A 22576-nucleotide genomic window follows, 5' to 3' on the forward strand; every position below is an offset into this window, starting at 1 on the left:
GTGTGTGTGTGTGTGTGTGTGTGTGTGTGTGTGTGTGTGTATGTGTGTGTGTGTGTGTGTGTGTATGTGTGTGTGTGTATGTGTGTGTGTGTATGTGTGTGTGTATGTGTGTGTATGTGTGTGTGTGTATGTGTGTGTATGTGTGTGTATGTGTGTGTGTATGTGTGTGTATATGTGTGTGTGTGTGTGTGTGTGTGTGTGTGTGTGTGTGTGTATAGTTTGTTTAGTTTTTTTTTTTAGACAGTTTTTCTGTGTATCCCTGCCTGTCCTGGACTCACTTTGTAGACCAGGCTGGCCTCGAACTCACAATGATCCGCCTGCCTCAGCCTCCCAAGTGCTGGGATTAAAGGTGTGCGCCACCACGCCTGGTTCAAATTGTAGATATTAAGACAGAAATCTAAGATTTTTCTTGTTCCTTTTGTTTGTTTCTCTCTTTTTCCTCTTTGAAGTCCTGGGGATTGAACCTCGGACCTTGGGCATACTAAACAACTCTACAGCCCCAGCCCCCTTTTCACTATTTATTTTGAGGTGGGTTATCATTAAGTTGGCCAGGTTGGCTTGGAATATATGATTCTCCCACCTCAGCCTTCTGAGCAGCTGGGAGTGTGCAACACCAGGGCTCACTAAGATTTTCTTAAAAAAACAAACAAACAAACAAAAAAAAAAAACAAAGAAAACAACAGAAAGAAACTCTCTTTACTTTTAAAGAAAGGGAGTACTGGTCTGGAGAGCCGGTTAAAGGGTTACGGGCACTTGCTGTACAACCCTGAGGACAGGAGTTTGGATCCCAGCACACACACACACACACACACACACACACACACACACACACACACACACACGTCAGATGCCCAGCACACTCTAACTCCAGCTTCGAGGAGGCAAAGACAAGACAGGAGGAACTCTGGGGTTCACTGGCTTCCAACCTAGCCAAGGAAACGTGTGTCCCAGGTTTAGTGAGAGACTCGGCCTCAAAATACTAGACGGAGAGTGATGGACGAAGATGCCCAGTGACCTCTGCATTGTGCACAGGTGCATCTACCCGCACACGTATGCACATAAATATAGTATACATACAGATAATAAGTAATCATTAAAAGTGAAAATGAGGGCTGGAGAGATAGCTCAGAGGTTAAGAGCACTGCCTGCTCATCCAGCAGTCCTGAGTTCAATTCCCAGCAACCACATGGTGGCTCCCAACCATCTGTAATGAGACCTGATGTCCTCTTCTGGCCTGCAGCTGTACATGCAAGCAGAGCACTGTATACATAATAAATATATAAATAAATCTTTTTTTTTTAAAGTGAAAAAGAATATGGAAACAAGCCCTTGGCCACAGAGAGCAATAGGCCCTTTGGTCAGTTAAGTCAGACTCACGAGGTGGCCCCCAGGCCAGCCACAGTGCTGTACCTTCCCAAAACAGTCATGGCCTCTCCATCATCCTTGCAGGTTAGCAGTTTATCCACGTTGGCATCCAGCACGGCGAGTGCCAGCTGGAATATCACTTTGATTCCTTCGTAGAAGAAGCAGTCCACGACCACCACCGCACTCTCGAAGGGCATCACGCTGAGAAAGAGGGTTAGGAACCACGACAAGGAGATGGTAGAGATCACCCCCAGGTCCTGCATGCAGTCATACAACTGCGGGACGTAGTCCCGTGCCAGCTCCTCGAAGACTCCCTGGTCCACCAGGGCACCTGAGTGGGCGACACAAAGTGGCCAGTTGCTTGACACCTTCCTGGAGAGTCCAATCAAACAGATAGACCGCATTCTACTTTCATTTCTCTTGCCGCGGGGGGGGGGGGGGGGAATACCTTGAGAAAAAGCAACTTAGGCGAGAAAGGGTTTAATGTGGCTCACAGTCCCTGGGTACCGACCATCACTGCAGGGAAGTCAAGGCAGCGTGAGCCTGGAGCAGCTGTCGGTATCCACAGGCAAGAGTGGAGAGAGATGAACACAGTCATGCTCAGTGCTCAGCGAGCTTTCTCTAAGCTTATACAACCCGGGGGGCTCCCAAACAGGGGATGGTGCTGGGGCTCCTCACATCAGCCAAGGCAGTTAAGACAGTCCCCTACAGACAATTCCCACAGTCCCCTACAGACAATTCCCACAGGCCCACCTGACAATCTAGACAATAGAGACGCTCTTCCTAGGTGATTCTGGCTTGTAACAAGTTGACAATAAGAATTGACCATCACACTTGTTAAGCCCTTATTTATATAAATACTCCATAGTTATGGAGGTCCTAAGATATGAACTGTTTTTTTAAGCCTCCCCCCCCCCCCCTTTTTTTTAATTTAAAGAAATTCTAGCTGTACACACTCAGCACATTTTAAGCTGGTTTCACGCATGCGATGGCCAGTGTTCCTGGATTTAGAGTCACCTAGGAGACACACTTGACTATTCCCGTGGAGCTGTTACTGGAGCAGTTTAACTATGGTGGTAAGGACCACCTGGAATGTGAGCATCACTCTCCCAAGGGCTGAGGTCCCGGACTAAGTCAAAGAAATGGAAAAGCAGACTGAGCAAAAACCATCCACTTCTCTGTTTCTTGACCGGGACCCGATGTGACCAGTGGCCTCACGTTCCCGCTGCTGTGACTCGTGCTGTGTGGGCGAATTCCGAGCCATGATAAGCCCCTTCCTGCCCAACGTTGATTTTTGTCACAGCAACAATGCTAGTATCTGTCTCCTATTGAAGCAGGCCAAGGTGCTTAACCACAATCCCACGTACCCACAACTCTGGTGTTGTAGTAGTCGGGAAGCATGCGCTCGCACAAGGCCACCAGGAGCCAGAAGGCCTCCTCCTCTTTGGCATAAAGAAGCAGCACCGAAGTGACAATGTTCATTGCCTGGAGGGAGGAGAGACGTCGTGGTCGTCAAACACAATCTGAACACAGCAAAGGCATTTTTACCTAGAACAATCTTATAAGCTGTTTGAGGGAGGGGCCGTGCCCGCTCAGTGTTGACTAGCAGCTTCTACCTCCGTTTTGAGGATGAAGGGTGCACCCACAAGCAACAGCACCTGTTTGGTACCATCCACGCGGCACCAGGCTGGAAAGGAAAGAAAGAAAAAGCTATTCCTGCAAGAGTATGGGTGCCTCCCTGTGAGTTAGCTGGGCTGAATCGAGACTGTAGGGGCATAGGGCGGCATTAAAATTCTATCAGGAAATTCAGGCCCAAGAACTTATTGGACACAGCAGACAGAGGAAAGGGTTTAACATCTCACCTGGACCCCATAAAGAAAGGGCACCCAGGGACCACAACGGGGACAGGTGCCACAAGCTTGTCTTCTGACAATGACTGGGTGTAGGCAGGACCTACAGGCACAGAACCGCTGACTGTCACAGGGTTATCCCAGTGGCTGTGGGTTCCCACTGCTGACAAAGCGGAGCTACCTTGGCCTCCACCCATCCGCCCATCTTTGGCTTTCTTCTGCTCATGCGGGCCTGCCTGTTTGCCTCTGCAGCCAGGCTGAACAGTGTAGCTCTGTCAAGCCTGCGACCCCCTCAGCAACTGATGCTACTGCCTGCAGCTTCCTCCTGGGTCCCTCATAGTTGCAGCTCTATTGACATTTATGTCAGCCTGTGTCTGAATCCCGAGACTCTCCCACAGCCTCTTTAATCCTATCTATCCATTCTATATGACAGACAGATGACAGACAGACAGACTGTATCATGTTTGACACAAGAGTTAAGAGTAGTAATCAAGATTGGACTTAAAAACCTGTATTCAGCTGAGCAACATTGCCAAGGAAGTGGAAGCATCTGGCAAATTGCTGCCACTGAATCCCTGACATCTTGTGCACTTATTGCTGCTCAGAAGATTCTGGCATTATGAAAGGATATAAATGTGTTTCTCTATGTTTCTGACATAGTTCACTCACAACATAGACCAAAAAAAAAAAAAAAAAAAAAAAAAAAAAAAAAGAAAGAAAGAAAGAAAGAAAGACAAATAACAGTCATTCTTGTAAGTGCCAATACACTCCCAAGGAAAGCCAGATAAAAACAAGTTTAGGATTTCCAGGCCACAAAAGCTTGGTGAGTATTTTCTGAGTTCTGTTTGCTTATGACCTTTTAGAGTGGAGAAGCTGTTAGTCCCTTCAGCAGCTGCTAAGGGTCTTTCCTCACTGGCATCACTGCTCATCTGACTCAGGCGTGCACAGGCAAGCCCTTACTGCAGAGCCTCTGCCTGAGTCTGTTTGATGAAGCTTTCAGTCTGCTAATCCCCTTCATTATTCTTAATCTGTAACTCAGCGGAGGAAAATATTTCCCTTTATCCTCCTGTAAATAGCCCCTATCATCACGTACATAGGGCCCAGGCTGCCCTCAGAGAACAAGGAAGCCTTTCAGAGTCAGAGCCCTCCCCCCCCCCCCCCCCCCCCCCGTGCTCCTCCAGGAAAAGATGCTCAAGGTAAATACAGGTGATTTAAATTCTAAAGTCATTTCGTTTTATTAAAAAGATATTATCAGAAAGCTTATAACCGCTAAGCGGCTCAACGTGAACTGTCCCTTAATTAAAATATGAAGATCAAAAGATAAAAATGAGCCCTATTCTTCAGAGGCCAAGTAGCTCGTAGGTTCCTTTTGATCTAGAAAGCAGAGCCAGTTCACTGTGCAATATAAATCTCCTAAAAGGTGTCTGACTGAAAAGGTTCTTTCTTGTAAGCCTTGATACTCCAAGGGAAGTAGTTATTAAAATTCCACAGGAGAATAAGCCTGCCAGTCAGTTCTAGTCTAAGGTCACGGCCCAGGTCAGTTCCTCAGCCATTCTGGCGAGACAGGGTTCTAAGCGCGAGGTTCTACTTCATAACGGACTCTGGATGAAACAAGAGACCAGCAGGAAGCTGGGGTGACAAGCTTACCAGCTTTGCTGCTACCAGAGAGAAAAAACAAACTGTACAGTCAGGGAAGCAGTTTGGGGGAAATATTTAAATTAGGTGCTATCAAAAAGATAAATAGGGAAACAGTTGTGTGTGTGTGTGTGTGTGTGTGTGTGTGAGAGAGAGAGAGAGAGAGAGAGAGAGAGAGAGAGACAGAGACAGAGACAGAGACAGAGAGACAGAGATAGAGACAGAGAGAGAGAGAGAGAGAGACAGAGAGAGAGAGAGAGAGAGAGAGAGAGAGAGAGAGAGAGACTTGTGTTTGAGGAACTAGTACAAGACATTTTATTTATATGTGGGCAATATTTACTTTGGCATGTGTTAAAATACAACCCTAGGGTGTGAAAGCTCTGTGTTCGGTAACACGACTTGCTTGAAAAGAGCAGAGAAAATCCCAGCAGATGCCCTGGAGCTGGGGGCTCCAACCACAGGATAGAAGGACAGGCGGGTGGGGGACTGATCAGAAGACCTTTCCCGCCTGCCACTCAGCTAGATGAGAACTGGCACAGAGAAGCCGCTGTTGCCTTTGGCTCCCTTCTCAGGGCAGGAGTTAATCAGGGCAAGAAGCTCTCTCTGGAGACCTTGCAACATCTGGAGGGGATTTTACTCTTCAGTATGGGGGTTCCTGCTGTTACCTAGCGGCTAGGGGGACAGAGACATTGTTGAGCATGCAACACAGTACTGTGTAGCATCCCGGACAAAGTGTTCTCCTGCTATAGAAATAATATGCTCCTTCCACTTAAAGATGGAGGGAAAGAACTTTACTAAAGCATGTGCATGGCTGACTGGAGGCAACACCCAAAACCTCCAATAGGAGATTTTGCTAGTAGTGCACATGTCAGGGTTAGGCATTTCACACATATTGCCTTCCTTAAGTCGTCTTCTGGTCCTGGCTCCAGTTACCCTGTGAACAATTTAAACAGACCCAGGAGACTTGCAAGTGTGGCCGTTGGGTGGACAGGGACAGCGTCAGTTATTTATTTATTTATTTATTTATTTATTTATTTAAGTACACTGGTGTTGTCTTTAAATAGTTTTAACCCGGGGTATTCCGCCCATTTGGCTTTTCTCAAGAAGAGAGCTGGGGAGTTTTATGGCAGCTGAGGATTTAGCATCGGTGGTGACTCTCTGCTGCCCCCTGGAGCTGCCTGTTGGAAGCGTGTTCTTTGAGGGTGGGCCTTGATGGCTGCTCAATCCTGCTGAACAAACATTTTCATCCCAGCATGGTACATTTTGCTGGTCTCTAACAGGCCTGGTTCACACACTACTTATGTTTGGAGTGCCCGGGGGACAGACTTCCCTTAGCTGTGTGTGATTTAATGTCTCCCCAGCAAAACCTTCACAGCATTAGTTCCATCACTTTGCGTTTCTCCCGCATCACTCTAACCCACAACGCGGAGAGTGACCAGGTTGAGACACCCCGCCACAGCGGCTCCCATTAGCCATAGAGATTTCCTGTCCGTTCATTATCTGCCGGCAAACAGCACACAAAAAGAAAGCGTTTTTGTTGGTCTCAGCGTTAGCCTGGAGGTTTGCTCTGCAGAGGAATTGACCAGTTAGACCTCAAAGACTAGACGTGGTAAACAATGGGTGGGTGGGTGAGCTCACAGTGCCCCACACAGATGTAAGGGTCGACGGCTGACAGTGGTGCAGCCCAGCCAGGTGGGACTCCTTCAGGAGAGGAGGTGTTGCCATTTTCCTAGGTAAATGTTTCAACTTTGGGGGTACTGAAACCCGTATACACATTCTGCCTTCTTACGTGTCTACTCACAACAGACTGTGTAAAACGGTGTTTTTGAGAAAAGCAGCCCCTTTCCTCTAAGTGTGCACACTGAGGGCGCCATGATGGAGGGGCCAACTGGCACAAGTGAATTGTGAACCCGCCGCCTTCTGTGTGGCTTGCAGCCGTTGCTGCTTGGCTGGGCCAGGCCCTGGCTTCTCAGATTAAGCTCCCGGCTGGTTGGTCTGATGCTGAGTCTCATCTGAATTCTCCTCTTTTGGGATCATAAGAACTGAGGCTGCAGGCTGGGTTGAGATCAGAGGACACTTGGGGCCCTCCCCCAAACACAGACGCGTGGCAATTACCTGGCAGTACCCTATGTTGGGATTGCGAAAGGCGTAAGCCGTTAAGACCCTCCTCAGAGCCGCGATGCCCATTTCGTTCTGGAAAGCTGGGTGTTCTGGAAGGGAGCGGTGCAAGTCTCTCTCGATCTCCTCCGTGGCCAGATTGTACTTCCCCATAGACTTTTCGACGAGGTCCTCATAGTAGCCGGGGTGTGTGGCCTTTTCGTTGATGGCCCCTGGGAAGCACACAACAGATAGGGCGTCAAGAAAGCTGAAGTCCTGCCGGTCCAGCTATAGGTCGCGCTGATTGGCTGAAACCCCCTGCTTTCCCACCAATCAAAGGCCACCTTGCTGGGGCGTTTTCATTTACAACTAGACTGGAAGTGGACCCTTCCTCTTGCAGTGTCATGGCAAAGTGGCTACCCCAGCTCCCCGCACCGGGCTACAGGTTTACAAAACTGTGCTCCGAGCTTACACAGACGGTGCTGAGGGATGCTTAGGAACAGAAGAGGGAGGCCGGACAGAGTGAGCCAGCCATGCTTAATTCTTACTCTTGGCTTTTTGTTTGTTTTTGTTTTTGAGAGGATTTGTTAAAATTTCACTTGAGAAAGAGGAATGCCTCTCAAAATTACTCTTGGCCCTGGTATTTTTTTTAAAAAACGTTTGGTTGTTTGTTTGAGACAGGGTTTCTCTGTGGCTGTCCTGGACTTGCTTTGTAGACCAGGCTGGCCTTGAACTCACAGTGATCCGCCTGCCTTTGCCTCCCGAGTGCTGGAATTAAAGACGTGCGCCACCACGCCCCAGATCGTGGCTCTGTTTCTTAAAGATCAGCTGCAAACACAACAGTGGCGACGGGAGAGCACAAGTAACCCGCTGAAGAGCTGAGGGCGTCCTAAAGCTGCAGGCAGTGGTGAGGGTCCTACTAGTAACGAATCCCTGCTACGGATGGGGGGTGCGGGGGTTTGGGGTTACAGAAAGGGACCAGGGATTGCTGATTTGAGATATTTATGTTAAGATTATCAAGGACAGAAAACCCCTGTGTATGCCAATACCTAAAGCTGAATCTCACTGACTTTAGCCTGCCACTGGGAGATGGCATGCCATCCAGAAATGGAACTGGACCCTCACCACACACACATCCCCAATCAACACATGCATCAAGGACTAGAATGTAAGCCATAAAGCTGATAGGCTACCAGAGAAGAGCAGGGAGGACATTTCTTGTCAGAACAATTAGGTTTTGCATATGACACTAACCATATCCACAGGACCCAGGCAGGATAAGTAGAAACAGGTAAGATCATGTGAGTTCCAAGGCTTGGCTCAAGAAAGAGAGAGACCAACAGAGTCTAAAAGAAACTTGCAGGCTAGAAGAGGACATAAGTGAGCCCTCTAGTTGGTAAAGAGTAGTTATCCAAAATACAAAACTATACAAGGAACCTGGGTGTCTCAGTGAAGGCGCCTGCCACGCAAGACGGATCACCTGAGTTTGATCCTTGAGACCCAGAGTGGGAAGAGAGAATCAGTGCTAAATATATTGTTCTCTGACAGCCACATGTGCACTGTGGCACACACACATATACAACATATGCACATATTAATAATAAAATAAATTTAAAAGTTAGGGGCTAGAGAGATGGCCCAGCAGCTAAGCACACTTGCTGCTCTTACAAGGGACCACAATTCAGCCCCTGAAAATCAAGACAGACAGCTCTCAGTTGTCTAACTCCTGCTGCAGAGGACTTGATGACCGCAAGACTGGAACATATACACACAGACATAGGCAAAACCATAAATAATTAGTAATAATTTTTTAAAAATATAAGAAAGTAATATAAAACATTAGCAAAAAAAAAAGCACAAAACAATAACAAAGCAAGAAAATCCCAATTAAAAGTAGGCAAAGAAACATACATTATTCAAAAAGAGACATACCATGGGGCGACAAGTACATGAATCACTAGACGAATGTAAATAAAAACCAGAGTAGAGAAAAAAAATATTAAAGATGCAAATACAGAATAAATATACAAAAACAAACTACATGTGAACATGCCACCAACGAACAATTGCCAAAAGAAAACAATTCCATTTATAATAGGATTAAAAAAAATCAAAATATTTAGGAGTATAATGAAATAACTTCCAGACTTAATATACTACAAGCTTAAAAACATAGCTCAAAGAAATGAACAAAGGTTCCTCCCCCCCCCCAATCCTCTGTCTGCCACACATGGTAGTGTATACCTTTAATCTCAGCACTCGGGAGGCAGAGGCAGGTGGATTGCTGTGAGTTCGAGGCTGGCATGGTCTACAAAGCAAATCTAGGACAGTCAAGGCTACACAGAGAGACCCTGTCTCGAAAAAAAAAAATCCTCTGTCCATAGACTAGAAGCAGTACTGCTAAGACAGAAGAACCCCCTCCCGAACTGATCTACAGAGTTAACACAATGCCTGTCAAGGCCACAGGAGCCCTTTCTGCAGAGATTGATCAGCTGATCCTAAATTCTCTGGAAATATCAGTGACTCTGAAAGGCCAAAACAATCTTGAAAGAAAAAACAAACAAACAAACAAACAAACACAACAACAACAGCTATAAGAGGGCTCACATTCCTTCATCTCACATCTTACTACAAAGCTGCAGTAACCGAGGCTGTGTTAGCCAGATGCTGCCATAGACAGATATAGACATCAGTGGATTAAAACATGAAGTCGAGACATAAATCCCCATTATTTATGGTCTTCTCTGTTCCCGTTTGAAGACAAGTCAAGGCAGAGAAGCAGCGTCTTTTCAAGAAATGGTCCCAGGACAATGGGACATGCCTATGGAAAGACGTGAGGTTAGGCCATCCCTTCTACCACACAGAAAATTAACTCGAAAGGGACCAGTGAGTTACGTCTCAAGCACTGACTGCTAGAAAACACAGGTCTGAGCCTGTGGTTCTCTACTTTCCTGATGCTGCGACCCTTGAATACAGCTCCTCAAGCTGTGCTGACCCCCAGCCATACAGTTATCTCATTGCTACGTCATAACTGTAATTGTTACCATTATGAATCACACTGTAAGCGGCGGCGTCTTTCCAATGGCGTTCGATGACCTCTGTGAAAGGGTTGTTCAACCTCCCAAAGGGGTCTCGACCCACAGGTTGAGAATCGCTAGTCTAAGGTTTCATGTCTTAAAAGCAGAGTGGCAAGGAGAGAGAAGGCGGGGGAGGAGAAGAAGGTGGAGATGAAGCAGCCATGAGGAGGTCGCCATGAGGACAAAGATGGGGCAGGAGTAGCCAGGGCTGAGACTAGAGGGCAGGGCAGGCACCCTGAGGCTGCTGCAGACATGGAGAAACCCAGAAAGAGGACAAAATAGAACAAAAGGACCAGACACCAAAGAAGCCAAGACAGGCAGCCCAGCGAGATGTGTCCATTAGCCTGGCAGCGCCCCCACAGTGAGATGTGTCCATTAGCCTGGCAGCGCCCCCACAGTGAGATGTGTCCATTAGCCTGGCAGCGCCCCCACAGTGAGATGTGTCCATTAGCCTGGCAGCGCCCCCACTCTACTTGAGAGAAGATGACGGGGATGGAAGAACCTGCATTTGTAGTTTGCTTCAAGGGTGGCAAGAAACTGTCCTTGCTTCAACTGCAGACAGCATGTCGTTCAAACGGGGCGAACTGGCCCAGGGAAGTCGTCGACTGCCGAGCTTTGCCAAGACAAGGCAGTTCTTCATTGTCCGTGCTTCACAAAAAAACAAAAAAACAAAAACAAAAACAAAAACAAAAAAGTCTGCCATATACTGGGCCAGAAGGCCAAAGATGAGACCTCAGTGCCCCTGAGGAGTATTTGGTGACTGTCCAAGCAGCCCGTTGTCTCTGTCATTTCTGTAGTTTTGGAAGCTGCTTGCTTTTCACGCCGGGTCTACTCAGGTAACATTTATCCTTCTCAGGTCTCTGATGGGGTGGGAGACCAGACAGCTCTAGTCTCACCTAAAAGTTTAAGTTGTGAAGGATCTAAGAAAGTGTTTTAGGGTCCTAGGAGATGTTTAGGGATGATGGTAAATGCAAGTTATGAAGGTTGAAGGACGTGAAAGTTTAAGCTGCAAGGTGTTCCGAGGCTGGTAGATGCGGGTTGGAGGGTCTACGAAGGTGTTTTGTGAAGGCTGGAGGAAGTTGTAAACAGGTGTTTGAAGCTTGGTAATTGCAAGCCGTGGGAGCTAAGGAGATAAAGGTTTAGATGGTGATAGAAAATGACGTAGGTACAGAAGTTTGGACTCCGCCAAGATAGATGGTGGAATACTTCCTCCAAGATTGCCAAGTACAAATGGGCTGGACATTGTGAATGTAACTCTTACCTGGTCATTTTCGTAATTGTTCTTATTGTATACAGTTTATTGCTGTAAGAGAAAGAGCCTTTTATTGCACTAGCAAGGAGAGATGTTAAGGGACGGTCTTGAGCACCATGAATTCAGGTGCCCAGAGATCTGGTTGCAGTCCAGACATGGACATTATCACTTCTGTGAAGAATCTCCTGACTCAATGCCGTGTAAAAATTGTCCTCCATCATCTCTGATTGGTTAATAAAGAAGCTGATAGTATTGTTTTTAAATTATCTGTAGGCCAAGTTAGCAATCAATTAAGACACAGACACTTGTTATATTTTAAAATAGTCTTAGTTAACGTGGGGCAGGGCAGATATCAACCCTCTAAACTACCTCTCATAGTGGGGCAGGCATGGGATCCCTGTCTCAATCCCATGCCATCTGCTTCCAATAACTTCTATCAAGCTACCTCCCATCCATAATCCCAAATACTTGTTAATGTTCTTCATCTGGGCCGGATTCTCCATCCATGCCGGCCATGTGCTTCTCCTCCGTCTAACCCATGACAGCCTTCCTCTCCTCCCTCTCAGGACCCTCTCCTCTGGTCTCTCCTCCTCCCTCCCCGTGGTGATCTTTTTTTCTTCTTTCCAGGATTCCTCTCTAAACCCCACCTATCTCCTCTGCCCTGCCCAGGTGAGATGGCTTTTTATTAAGCAAAAGGGTCACAGACAGCAAGTAGTAATTAGCATCAAAACACATCAGACCATCCCCCAACAGATCAGCCTATAGCCTGGCAGAGAGGACGGGAGGCGGGACTTCCAGTCCCATGGAGGGGGTTCTAAGTGAGCGAGGAGGTGAAGGAGGAGAAGAAGATCAAGATGAAGGGGCCACGAGGATGCTACCATGAAGAAGTCTCCATGAGGACAACGATGGAGCAGGAGCAGCCAGGGCGAGACCAGATCGCAGGTGAAAGGGCATGTGGCTAAGAAGTAGCGAGGCTAGTATACACTGGTCAGAATAAATGAGTATCTGCCCAGCTTAATGCTTCAAAAGCTTATTAATAAACTTTTTTTTTAAGTACAGTGACAAAAGAAAAATCATACTCCTTCAAAATCTTAAAAACGGTGCTTCAAAGGTCAGCATTTAGTCCTAGGCAACAGAATGGAACAGTTTGAAAAATCTCGGAAGAACTTAGTATCCAAAACCAATTTTAAAACTCTTACAACCCAGTGATTGCAACGTCGCCTGATTAAACATGGGCAAAGGACCTCAGCAGATATTTCTACAGCAAGATCATACAAACAGCCAGTAATAAATGATTGAGGAAATTAATCAAAACTACGATTAGAGAACTCAGTGGAACTGCAGAGAACAAGTGGCTGCGGAATGCTCAGCTCTAAGCCTGTACCTGACGGACACCTTCACCCTCCGAGGCTCAGGGAACAACGCGGAACAAGGGGAGGAGAGACTGCACGGGCTTGGGGAGGCCGTGATGGGGGGGGCAGTGCACAGGCGCTCACCAAGCTGCTGCCCTAGCTGAGGATCCACAGTGGGTGGGGAAGGAGGAGTCAGCTTTCTTCAGGGGTGTGGCCTCTGGTAAGCTAACCACACTACGATGGCCAAACCATATGCATACAGCAACATCTATTGGTTTAAGTTGGTTATAGGAAGGAAGCAAGCAAGCAAGGAAGCAAGCAAGCAAGGAAGAAAGCAAGGAAAAGGAAGACATGAAGTTAAGAGTTGGGAGCATGCCGGTGGTGATAGGTCCAGAAGAGTAGGAGGGGAGTGTATAATAATATATATAATAATAAAGGTGAATATAATCAAAATGCAATATATACATGTATGAAATATTCAAAGAATAAATTCAAAATATTATATTCAGTTTAAAAAATAGCCAAACCAACGAAAACCACTTCCCTAAGCCCAAGCCACAACTCAGAAAGTACCTCACACCCACGGGAGCGTGATCACACACAGCAGTAAGTGCCCCTGGGGATGTGGAGAAATGGGAACCCTTGCTCACTAGTGGGGCTGTGAAAGGATGCAGTCGCTCTGGCTGACCTCCCAGGTGTTGCTTAAAAGATAAAGCATGGACTCACTAGAAGGGTCAGAAATCCCACTCTCATGTACACACAAAAAGTATCCAAAAGTCACATGTCAACACTCCCAGCAAGAGTACCCAGGGTAAGTAAGGGAACAGCTTAAACTATCCATCAAGGGATAAATGTATGAAGTGCAGACCTGGGCTCTGAAAAGGAGTGAAATGCTGATACAGGCTGCAGCATGCTTAAAACCCTGCAAATGTTATCCTATGTAGAAGTCAGCCATGAAATTCGGAATGCTGACTTCATCCACAGGAGATGTCCAGATAAAGGTGGACAATCTGTAGTAACAGAAGGTAGGTCACCTGCTGCCCACGGCTGGGAGGAGTCTTGAGGGGAAATGAAGAGTAACTGGCAGAAGTTATGAAACACTTGTTTGAGAATGGTGAGAGTGTTCTAACACTAACTGTGCTGACCACATTATGGTTCTGTGGATACTCTAGATCACTACGCTGCGTTTGATAAGTCCTGAGTTATAGCTCAAAAAAAGTGAGTGGTAAAATTTATAGAGGATGACAAAGTAAACATTTACACATCATTTTGGAAAACAGTGTCGCCAAAAATTAATGGCTGGCCCTGTCCTTGTGCCTGATATCCCAGGCAGACTGGTTGACAACATCGTGACGCTGGCTTCTGCTTTGCTGTCCCTGGGGACGGACTGAACTTGACTTTAGTGGGTCCACGGTCCGTCCCTGCAGCAGCTCTTAGGGTCATGCCAAGCAGAGAGATTTCAACAGGGCCTTCCCAGCCAGAAGCTGGACTACCTTTACGGGCAGGCTGGCTCCTACATCAACCCCACCGCGGGTATGTGGACATACACCCAACAAAGGGTAGTGTGTGGACATGCCTCCTTTTGGTCCGCCGAATAGAACCCTCTGCCTCTGTCTCTCTCTGCAGGCAGGCTAGGGGCTGCCGCCCTGTTACTGGCTTCATGGTGAACTCCTGTGAGTCTAAAATGTGGCTACAAATACATTCTAATTTGAAGAAAGGGTGAAACAAAGTTTTCCTGTACTCTGTGGATGCTTTGGGTCTGGTTGCCAAGGTGACCAGTTCACCCTATACAGGGAAGAGTAAGAGAAAGCTGTGTAAGGGAACCCTGCATAATAAAGATCTGCTCTGATGTCATTAGAGTATCAGGCTCAAATTTGAGCTTCTTTTTGCTTTTTCTGAAATCGCATCTTGGTAAGTAGCCCAGTGGTGTTACACTGGTGTTACATTCACTATGTAGCCCAGGCTGGCCTCACCCTAGTAGAGACTGTCCTGCTTCAACCTCCCCAGTCTTAGGAACATAAGTTTCCACCACTGTTGTCCAGCTTATATTTAACTTCTAAATGAGGATCCAATGAAATAGAGCAAAAAAATCAAACAAACCAACATTACACAAAATAGATAAAAACCATTTTTAATCTTTTTTATTTTTATTTTTTAGGATTTGATCCTCTTATTGTTAAGATATACCCCATAATAGACAATTTCACCACTTATATCTACTTTTAGGAAGATCTATAAGCATTTGTAAGGCTTTGTTGTAAGCCCAGTAACTTTATTTTTAAGTCTCAATATTTTTTTAAAAGTAAAAAAGATGGTATTTGGATCGTCCAAATAAAAAATATTCCCACCGGGCACAGGGGCTCCCATCCATAATCCCAGCACTCAGGGAGGCAGAGGTGGGTGGATCTCTGTGAGTTGGAGGCCAGCCTGGTCTACAAAGGAAGTCCAGAACAGCCAAGGCTACACAGAGAGACCATCTCAAAAACAAAAAACAAAAAACCAAAACCAAAAAATTCCCATGGGCCTTAGACTTAGAGCGGTGACATTTCCTGTTTCCATCCAGCTAAAGCACTTGCTCTATGACTGTGGTGAAGCGGATGATAACCAAATGTAGACTCTGGTGGTTGGGGTACAAAGACTCCTGGGGGTGCCCTAGGTGTTTCAAGATGGCAGAAAATACTGGTGGTTTATCCAAAAATACTAGCATTAAAATAAAATATTGAAGGGCCGGGTGTGGTGGCACGCACGCCTTTAATCCCGACACTCGGGAGGCAGAGGCAGGAGGATCTCTGTGAGTTCGAGGCCAGCCCAGTCTACAAAGTGAGTCCAGGATATCGAAGGATACACAGAGAAACCCTGTCTCCAAAAAAATATTGAGTGAAAAAATCACAGAAATCAGTTAATTTTAGATGGCCCATATTGGGATATACTGCTATAACAGCTTTATTTTATTATTGTTTATTAATATCTTACTTTGCCTAGTCAATAAGTTAACCTGTGTTATAAATATGTGTGTGTGTGTGTGTGTGTGTGTGTGTGTGTGTGTGTGTGTGTGTGTGTAAGGCTGTAGTTTATATGGCACTGAGTACTGCTGTGTTTGCAGGCACTGATTGGGGGTCTTGGAAAGCACTCCTGAGAACAAAGTACAATTAAGTGTCAGTCAGTCAGCACCTGGAGACCTTTCTTTAGTGGCTTAGATGCCAGTATGTGGCCAATGCTCCTGTAAGAACCCCCTCACTCACGCTCGACAGGTAAGCCTAGTTAAGCTCAGGCTCACTACCCAGACTTCAGTGAATTCTTTCCCTAGTCAGCCACCAGTGCCCCAGCTGGGGTGAGCAGATGTATGTTCACGCCCTCTCCAGGGAAAGTCCACTGAAATAGTCTCAGTGACGTCAACACTGCCAGAAGGGAATAGCACTTAGACTCACGAAGCATCATACTCCTGCTTCAGATCTGTCCCCTCCCCCTACACAGCCCCACTGGAGACACAGAAGAGACGACGGGAGCGGAGGACAGGAACTGCTGATCTTGGCCACTTCCCTGCGAAGGAAGAGTCACCACCGGCAGACTTCAGTGTCTGGCGATTTGGGGTCTCTTCGGTCGCCTGGTGGAGGCTGGAAGGGAGCCCTGTCACCCTGCTGCGCTGCTCTTAACCCTCCCTACCTGAAAGCAGCAGCCAGAGCTCCCCGCGCATGCTCTCTGGGATCCCCTTCAGCACCAGCTCCCGGGTCTTCTCTGTGCGGTACATGCAAATGCCCTGCCCATACTCAGCAAAGTGGATCTTCCAGGCTTGTTCTTTCAAAAACTCTTTGGCCTGAAAGACATAAAGGACCATTACTGATCCCCCCAGAAGGCTCTGATGGGAGGCCCTGAGGGGACCATAACGACAGACGATCAGGCCGTGTCGCCTGTTGAGTGGACAGTTGGCTGAGTAGAACTGCCAAGAAAATGTAGCACTCGGATGGAAAGCGCTCTCTCCCAATTTTCTCCACTCGTGGCCTGTTCTGTCACCAAGCTTTCTGCTCAGTAGCTACTTGACAGTAGATCAATCTTTAACCAGTAGAATGCTCTTCAGCCTTGTGGTTTCATGTGTGCAGGCCCATGTCAGTGTGAATTGGCGACTTTTAAATGCGGGCTGAGAAAGCGCATCCTTATTTGTTGTTTGGCTTACACAACAGTTAAAGACAAAACCAAAGAAAAAGAAAAGTCGCTGTGCAGGTACTGTAACCCCCAGTGCTTCCTTAAAGCACCCTGCCGTCTAATGACACGTGAGATAAAAACTGTTTTACTTGTTTATGAGAAAATATGCTAGAGAGATTTCTACAGACAAGTATAGCTTAATTACATTAAAATAGCTACGTGGGGTAGGAGCGATGGCTCAGTGGTCAAGAATATACAATCAGAATTCAGATCCTAGAGTCTGCATAACAGGCCAGGTATCTTGAAATCGCCTGTAGCTCCGCCTACACTTTCTCTGGCTTCCATTTACGCACGCACGCACGCACGCACGCACGCACGCACGCACGCACGCACGCACGCACGCACGCACGCACGCACGCACGCACGCCTAAAATACCTAAAATTAATCTTTTGTTTTATTTTGTTTTCTTCTGCTATGGCAAGTTTCAGGGGATAGGAAGAGGTACCTACCAATTTTGGGTTGAATTCTTCAGGAGACCGCCGACGGTACATGGTCATGAGGGTCTGGGTGGCCGTGGGGACGCTGTTGCCGTTGAGGTTAAAGGGGCGTTCTCCTTCAGCATCGGAGCTTGTGCTTCTCTGGGGACTGGAGGAAACAAGGCTGCTGGGCCGAGAATACACCTGTCAACGGAGAGGGACGTGCATGGATGGACCTGGCAGCACAATTTACTTCACGGGCCTTCTGTGCAGATACTAATAGCTAGGTTATGTTTTCTTTGTTGCTATGTGAAGGAACGAGAAAAGCCGACATGACAACACCTTTTCAGAAATTACAGTAGGGTAAAAAAAAAAAAATCAACCACAACATTTCAGTGCTCAAAATAGAGGCAGATCTGTAGAGCAGCTGGTAGGGTGTTTGCTTACTATGCTCAGGGCCCTAGGGCTGATCCCGAGGAACATATAAACTGCATGTAGTGGCACATGACTATAATCCTAGCTCTCAGGACGTGGAGCTAGGAGGATCAAAAATTCAAGGTCATTTTTCAGCTAACACATAACAAGTTCCAGACCAGCCTGGTCTGCATGAGATGTTGTCTCAAGAAAAGAAAAAGAAAAAAAGAAAGTAAGAAAGAAACAAACAAAAGAACAAAGTATTCAAAGATTTATGGTGCCTGTAGAGAAACTACTATTGTCAAGTAGCAAACTTAGACAATTAAAAAAAGTTCCATTGTATTCTTTCACAAAAGTGGTAGGCTCTCTGTTTCGCTGACTGGCCTCTATGCAAAGCTTGCAAAACCGACTGTTTTGCCTGCTGTCTGGTCTCTAGCATCTCCAGCATGCCACATAAGTGACGGGGTATCAAGGACAAGGAGGGTACGTCCACTCTGCCATCTTTAAAACACGCCTTAGCCAGCAGAGACTTCCTCCACCACTCTAGCTAAGCTGCATGTGTTCTCAGGGCTCCTGCTGCTGTGGATGGTGGTTTAATATGCATTTCATCACAGGGAATTCGCTAGAACGATGCTGTATTTCAGGTCTGACTTCTGCACCCTTCCTGCTGATGTCACCAATTAGAAGATGCACTTTCCATGTAATCAGAACAAATCAATGACACCTCCAACTTAAAAGAGGCGTAAGCCCAGCCTTGTGGTAAAAGCCTGTAATGCCAGTTGAGGCTGAGGTTAAAGAATTGCAAGGTCAAGGCCTATACAGGCTACAGAGTGAGTTCAAGGCCAGCCCGGAGGACTTAGTGAAGGCTGGGGTTATAATTCTGTAACAGAGTACCTGCCTAGTATGTGTGAACCCATAATTTCAGTCTTCAGTACCATAAAAAGAGAGGAGGGGTTGAACCATGCCATCTTGAAGGGTTCTTTAGAGCAGTGGTTTTCAACCTGTGGGTTGTGACCCTTTTAGGGGTCAAGTGACCCTTTCACAGAGTCATTTCCTAAGATCACTGGAAAACACAGGTGTTTATATTACAATTCATAACAGTATAGCGAAATTACAGTCATGAGTAGCAATGAAAATAATTTTATGGCTGGGGGTCAGCACAACAGGAGGAATTGTATTAAAGGCTCGCAGCGTCAAAAAGGTTGATAACTGCTGCTCTAGAGCTAATGATCAAATACTAATTCCTTATAACCAAGAATGATCTTGCTGAGTACAGAGCACTGGGGCAGGGTGCTTAGCACAGCTGTTAAATTTGACAGTCAAACAAACTGGACAAGGAGATGCACATTCCAGGGCTCAGCACAGGAGTAGCCCCACTATGCTCAGGTGAGCCTGGGAGTAGCCCCACTATGCTCAGGTGAGCCCGGGAATAGCCCCACTATGCTCAGGTAAGCACAGGAGTAGCCCCACTATGCTCAGGTGAGCCCAGGAATAGCCCCACTATGCTCAGGTGAGCCCAGGAATAGCCCCACTATGCTCAGGTGAGCACAGGAGTAGCCCCACTATGCTCAGGGGAGCACGGGAGTAGCCCCACTATGCTCAGGTGTCTCCCACCAACCTCATCGTCGGAACTGTTGCAGCTCCCCGAGAACTCTCTGTCTGAGTAGATTCTAGAAGTCGTTTGCTGCAAGAAATCTGAGATCCTTTGCACCAGGAAGTCTCTGTCTTTCAAGTTGGCGAACAGGAAGGTCATCCTGTTCCTGGTGCTGATGGACAGGGGGCTGGGGAGCACACTGCAGCTGTCTGCCTTCTCCACAATGGTTACCTGAGGAAACAGGAAGCAGCGACACTGTGTGAGGGGGACTGGAAAGGCAGCCCATGCTGAAGCAGCAAGGAGCTCGGATCTTGGTTCCCCGGGGAAGTCATGTGACAAACGAAGAACCTTCCAATTCTGCTCCACATAAACCACGAATCAAGCTGGAGTCTCTCTAACAGAAACTGGAATTGTTTTTTCCAGAGGCGTATTTGGTTGTCACTAGTAGAGAAGTGACAGCTGCCTAGTCAAGCATGCTACCACACACCCTGTGGGGGGCAGGTCTGCAGCAATAGTTGGCTCCGGAAGCCAACGGTGCCAAGACTGAGAACTGAAAAGGAATTCCTGCCTTTTCATTAACATTTTATGAAGCCAAAGGAGACAGAGCTAACTGATGCCTCATCAGTAATCCAGACAGCAGTTCCAATGCTGGCTCCGTCCACTAAGTGAAGGTTACGATGGCTTTCAAAACGCCACACGTCCATTGGGTGCATCACAGAGACTCCAGGCTCAGCAGCTAATGCTTTCACGGACTTGTGCCTGAGCAGACAGGATGCAAACAACTAGGCTGAAACCCTTTGTGTACCTGCAGATTCTGTGTGTGTGTGTGTGTGTGTGTGTGTGTGTGTGTGTGTGTGTGTGTGTGCTTGTGAAAGTGTGTTCACTCAAATCTAGTACAGTGTGAAAGAAAAGAGAAAGAGAAACATCTGTCTTGGAAGTGAAGACATGACTCTGCGGTTTTTTTGGTGTATGTTATATCTGTGGATATGTGTTTTTCCGTGTGTGTGTGTGTGGGGGGGTTTGTGCACATGTGCACACAGTCATGGGATGGCCAGAAGTGGATTCTGAGGAGTCTTCCCTTAATCACTTCCACCTTCCTTTCTGAGACAAGTTTGCTCACTGAGCTGGGAGTTCACTAGTTTGGCTTAGGTTGGCAGGCCAGGGAGTGCCGGGGGTCCTGCAGCCTTTGCCTCCCCAACAGGAGCAGACTGCCATGTCTGAATTGAAACAAAGGTCCCGAGGATGCCAAGTCAGACCTTTGTGCTTGCGCATCAAGTGCTTTAGTGAGAGCTAGCTCCCAAGCCCTATGCGGATGGTTTTTCACAGGGCTTTCATCAACCCCAAACAAACATGGATGCACTAAGACTATTTTCTTTAACACTTTAGGAAAACAACTCTTAAGGCAAACACTAACTGCCGTGTCTATCCTAGCTCCAACTTTCTGCCTGAAGCTAGCATCTCTCCTCTTCTTCGTTCTGGTCAGAGTTAACTCTCATCTGCACATCGGCATGACTATGTCTGTTCTTGATCCCACACTGCACATCCCTCGCCACTCCAGGGACCTGCTGTACCATGTCCAGGCAGAACCTGATGAAGGAAGTCATGAGAAGGGGCCAGCAAGATGGCTCAGCAGGCAAACAGCCTGCCATGCAGGCCTGCAGCCCCGCGGTCCACCCCAGCAACCAACCTACAGTTAGGAGAGACCCGCCTCCCGCCTGCACAAGATTGGCTCCGACCTTAACACTTGTGCTGTGGCGTTCATGCTCACAGCAGCATGCACGCACACACACACACACACACACACACACACACACACACACACACACACTCACACACACACACACACTCACACACACACACTCACACACACACTCACACATGTGCGAGCTCAAAAAAAAAAGAAAGAAAGAAAGAAAGAAAGAAAGAAAGAAAACTATGATCAGAACTAAGTGAAAAGTTTATCAACCAAGGTAAATTTGCAGGAAAAAAAATTATGAAGCCTGGAAAGACTCCGGCCTGCCTGAGTGTGGTGAGCGTGGCTCTGGCAGGGCCTTGCTCTTCTCCCCCATTCCCTCTGCCTTGCTAAAAACCATTAGATTACATTCCTGAAGCCAGCCTCCACGGTCTATTCCCTTATTTGGTCACTTCCTGCTCGTAAGGCTGACCACTAAGGTCCAGCTACCAAAGTCTTGAAGCCCAGCAATCCAAAGCCCCCTTCGGCTCACATATTTAACACGTCCAACTAAAATGTATCACCGCAACCTAGTCCACTCTACCACAGACTTCCTTAAAAATGACACCTGCCAGGTTGTTTGCTCCTGTTTTTCTGCCAGAAAGCAGCCACTTGAACTTGTCTTCCCTGCTTAATAAAGGCTCTCTCTGTGACAGCAGGTATTTGGGTGTGGTTTTGCCTTATCTGGGGTTTGGGGACTCCACTATGCAGGGGTCTCTTTCAAAGTCTGTTTATTATCAAGTGTAAACATATTGATCTTCTCAGTTCTGAAGCTCCCCCCCCCCCCAACTGCCCCAATAAATACGCGCTAAGACTCATTAGATAAACTTACAACAAAGTGAAGTGAATCTGCCAGTTGTTTGATATTTTGTGGGGTGTTTTTGGTTGACCAATTCAGCTTTGGAGAATTTGTAATCTTCAATTTAGAGAAGTCATACATATGACTGGGAAAAAATAGCAACAGAGAAAAGGTATAGCCTGAGATAAAGAGATGAATGCATTATGTATATACACTTAATGAAAAATGTATAGTCATTAAAATTATATCATAGAAGACTATTTAATGATTTGGGGAAGTAGCATAAGGTATAAAACGAACTTCTATGTTTATATTTAGATTATATGACATATACACAGGAAAGTTGGAAAGTCATCTGATGGTGTCAACTGGCTGTCTCTGAATTCTGGAGTTAGGTGGGAATTTTGCCTTCTTATGTGAACCTTTGCTAATTTGCTAAGACAATAACACATTACTCTTCAAATATTAAAAAAAAAAGGAAAATTTAATTATGCAAGCAGCACTTTAAAAACAGAGAAGAGCAGCACAGTGGAAGCTAAACCTTTGTACCAGGGGGCTCTTAGCAGGTGACAATGAAGGCTCCCAAAGCTCTGATCACCTTAAGGGAAAAGGGCCACCGCTCACAAGGGCTCCCAACTCCTACAGCGCCCACCCCAGGCACCGTCATCTCTCACTGATGGAAAAAAAAAGGCCCCAGAGAGGTGCTTGGTGTGAATAAAAACACTCGTGTAAACATAAGGACCGGAGTAAAAATGGCTCGAACCCACGTGAGGTTCCTCTTTACGTAAAGTT

The 22576-nt window shown here is 46.8% G+C and overlaps 1 protein-coding gene across 1 annotated transcript in view; it reads right to left on the reverse strand.

The window, feature by feature from the left end:
* The window catches only part of TBC1D9 (TBC1 domain family member 9), a 108335-nt gene that overhangs the window by 19120 nt on the left and 66639 nt on the right, over positions 1-22576 (reverse strand). The window contains exons 7-12 of the mRNA XM_084756184.1: positions 19278-19484; positions 17279-17449; positions 16292-16442; positions 6966-7180; positions 2733-2850; positions 1411-1696 (exon numbers count right to left, since the gene is read on the reverse strand). Coding sequence (XP_084612310.1) covers positions 1411-1696; positions 2733-2850; positions 6966-7180; positions 16292-16442; positions 17279-17449; positions 19278-19484 — 1148 coding nt within the window. The remainder of the gene's footprint in view (positions 1-1410; positions 1697-2732; positions 2851-6965; positions 7181-16291; positions 16443-17278; positions 17450-19277; positions 19485-22576) is intronic.

This window comes from Acomys minous, assembly GCF_964271855.1.
Source record: "Acomys minous genome assembly, chromosome: 14".
NCBI lineage: Eukaryota > Metazoa > Chordata > Mammalia > Rodentia > Muridae > Acomys > Acomys minous.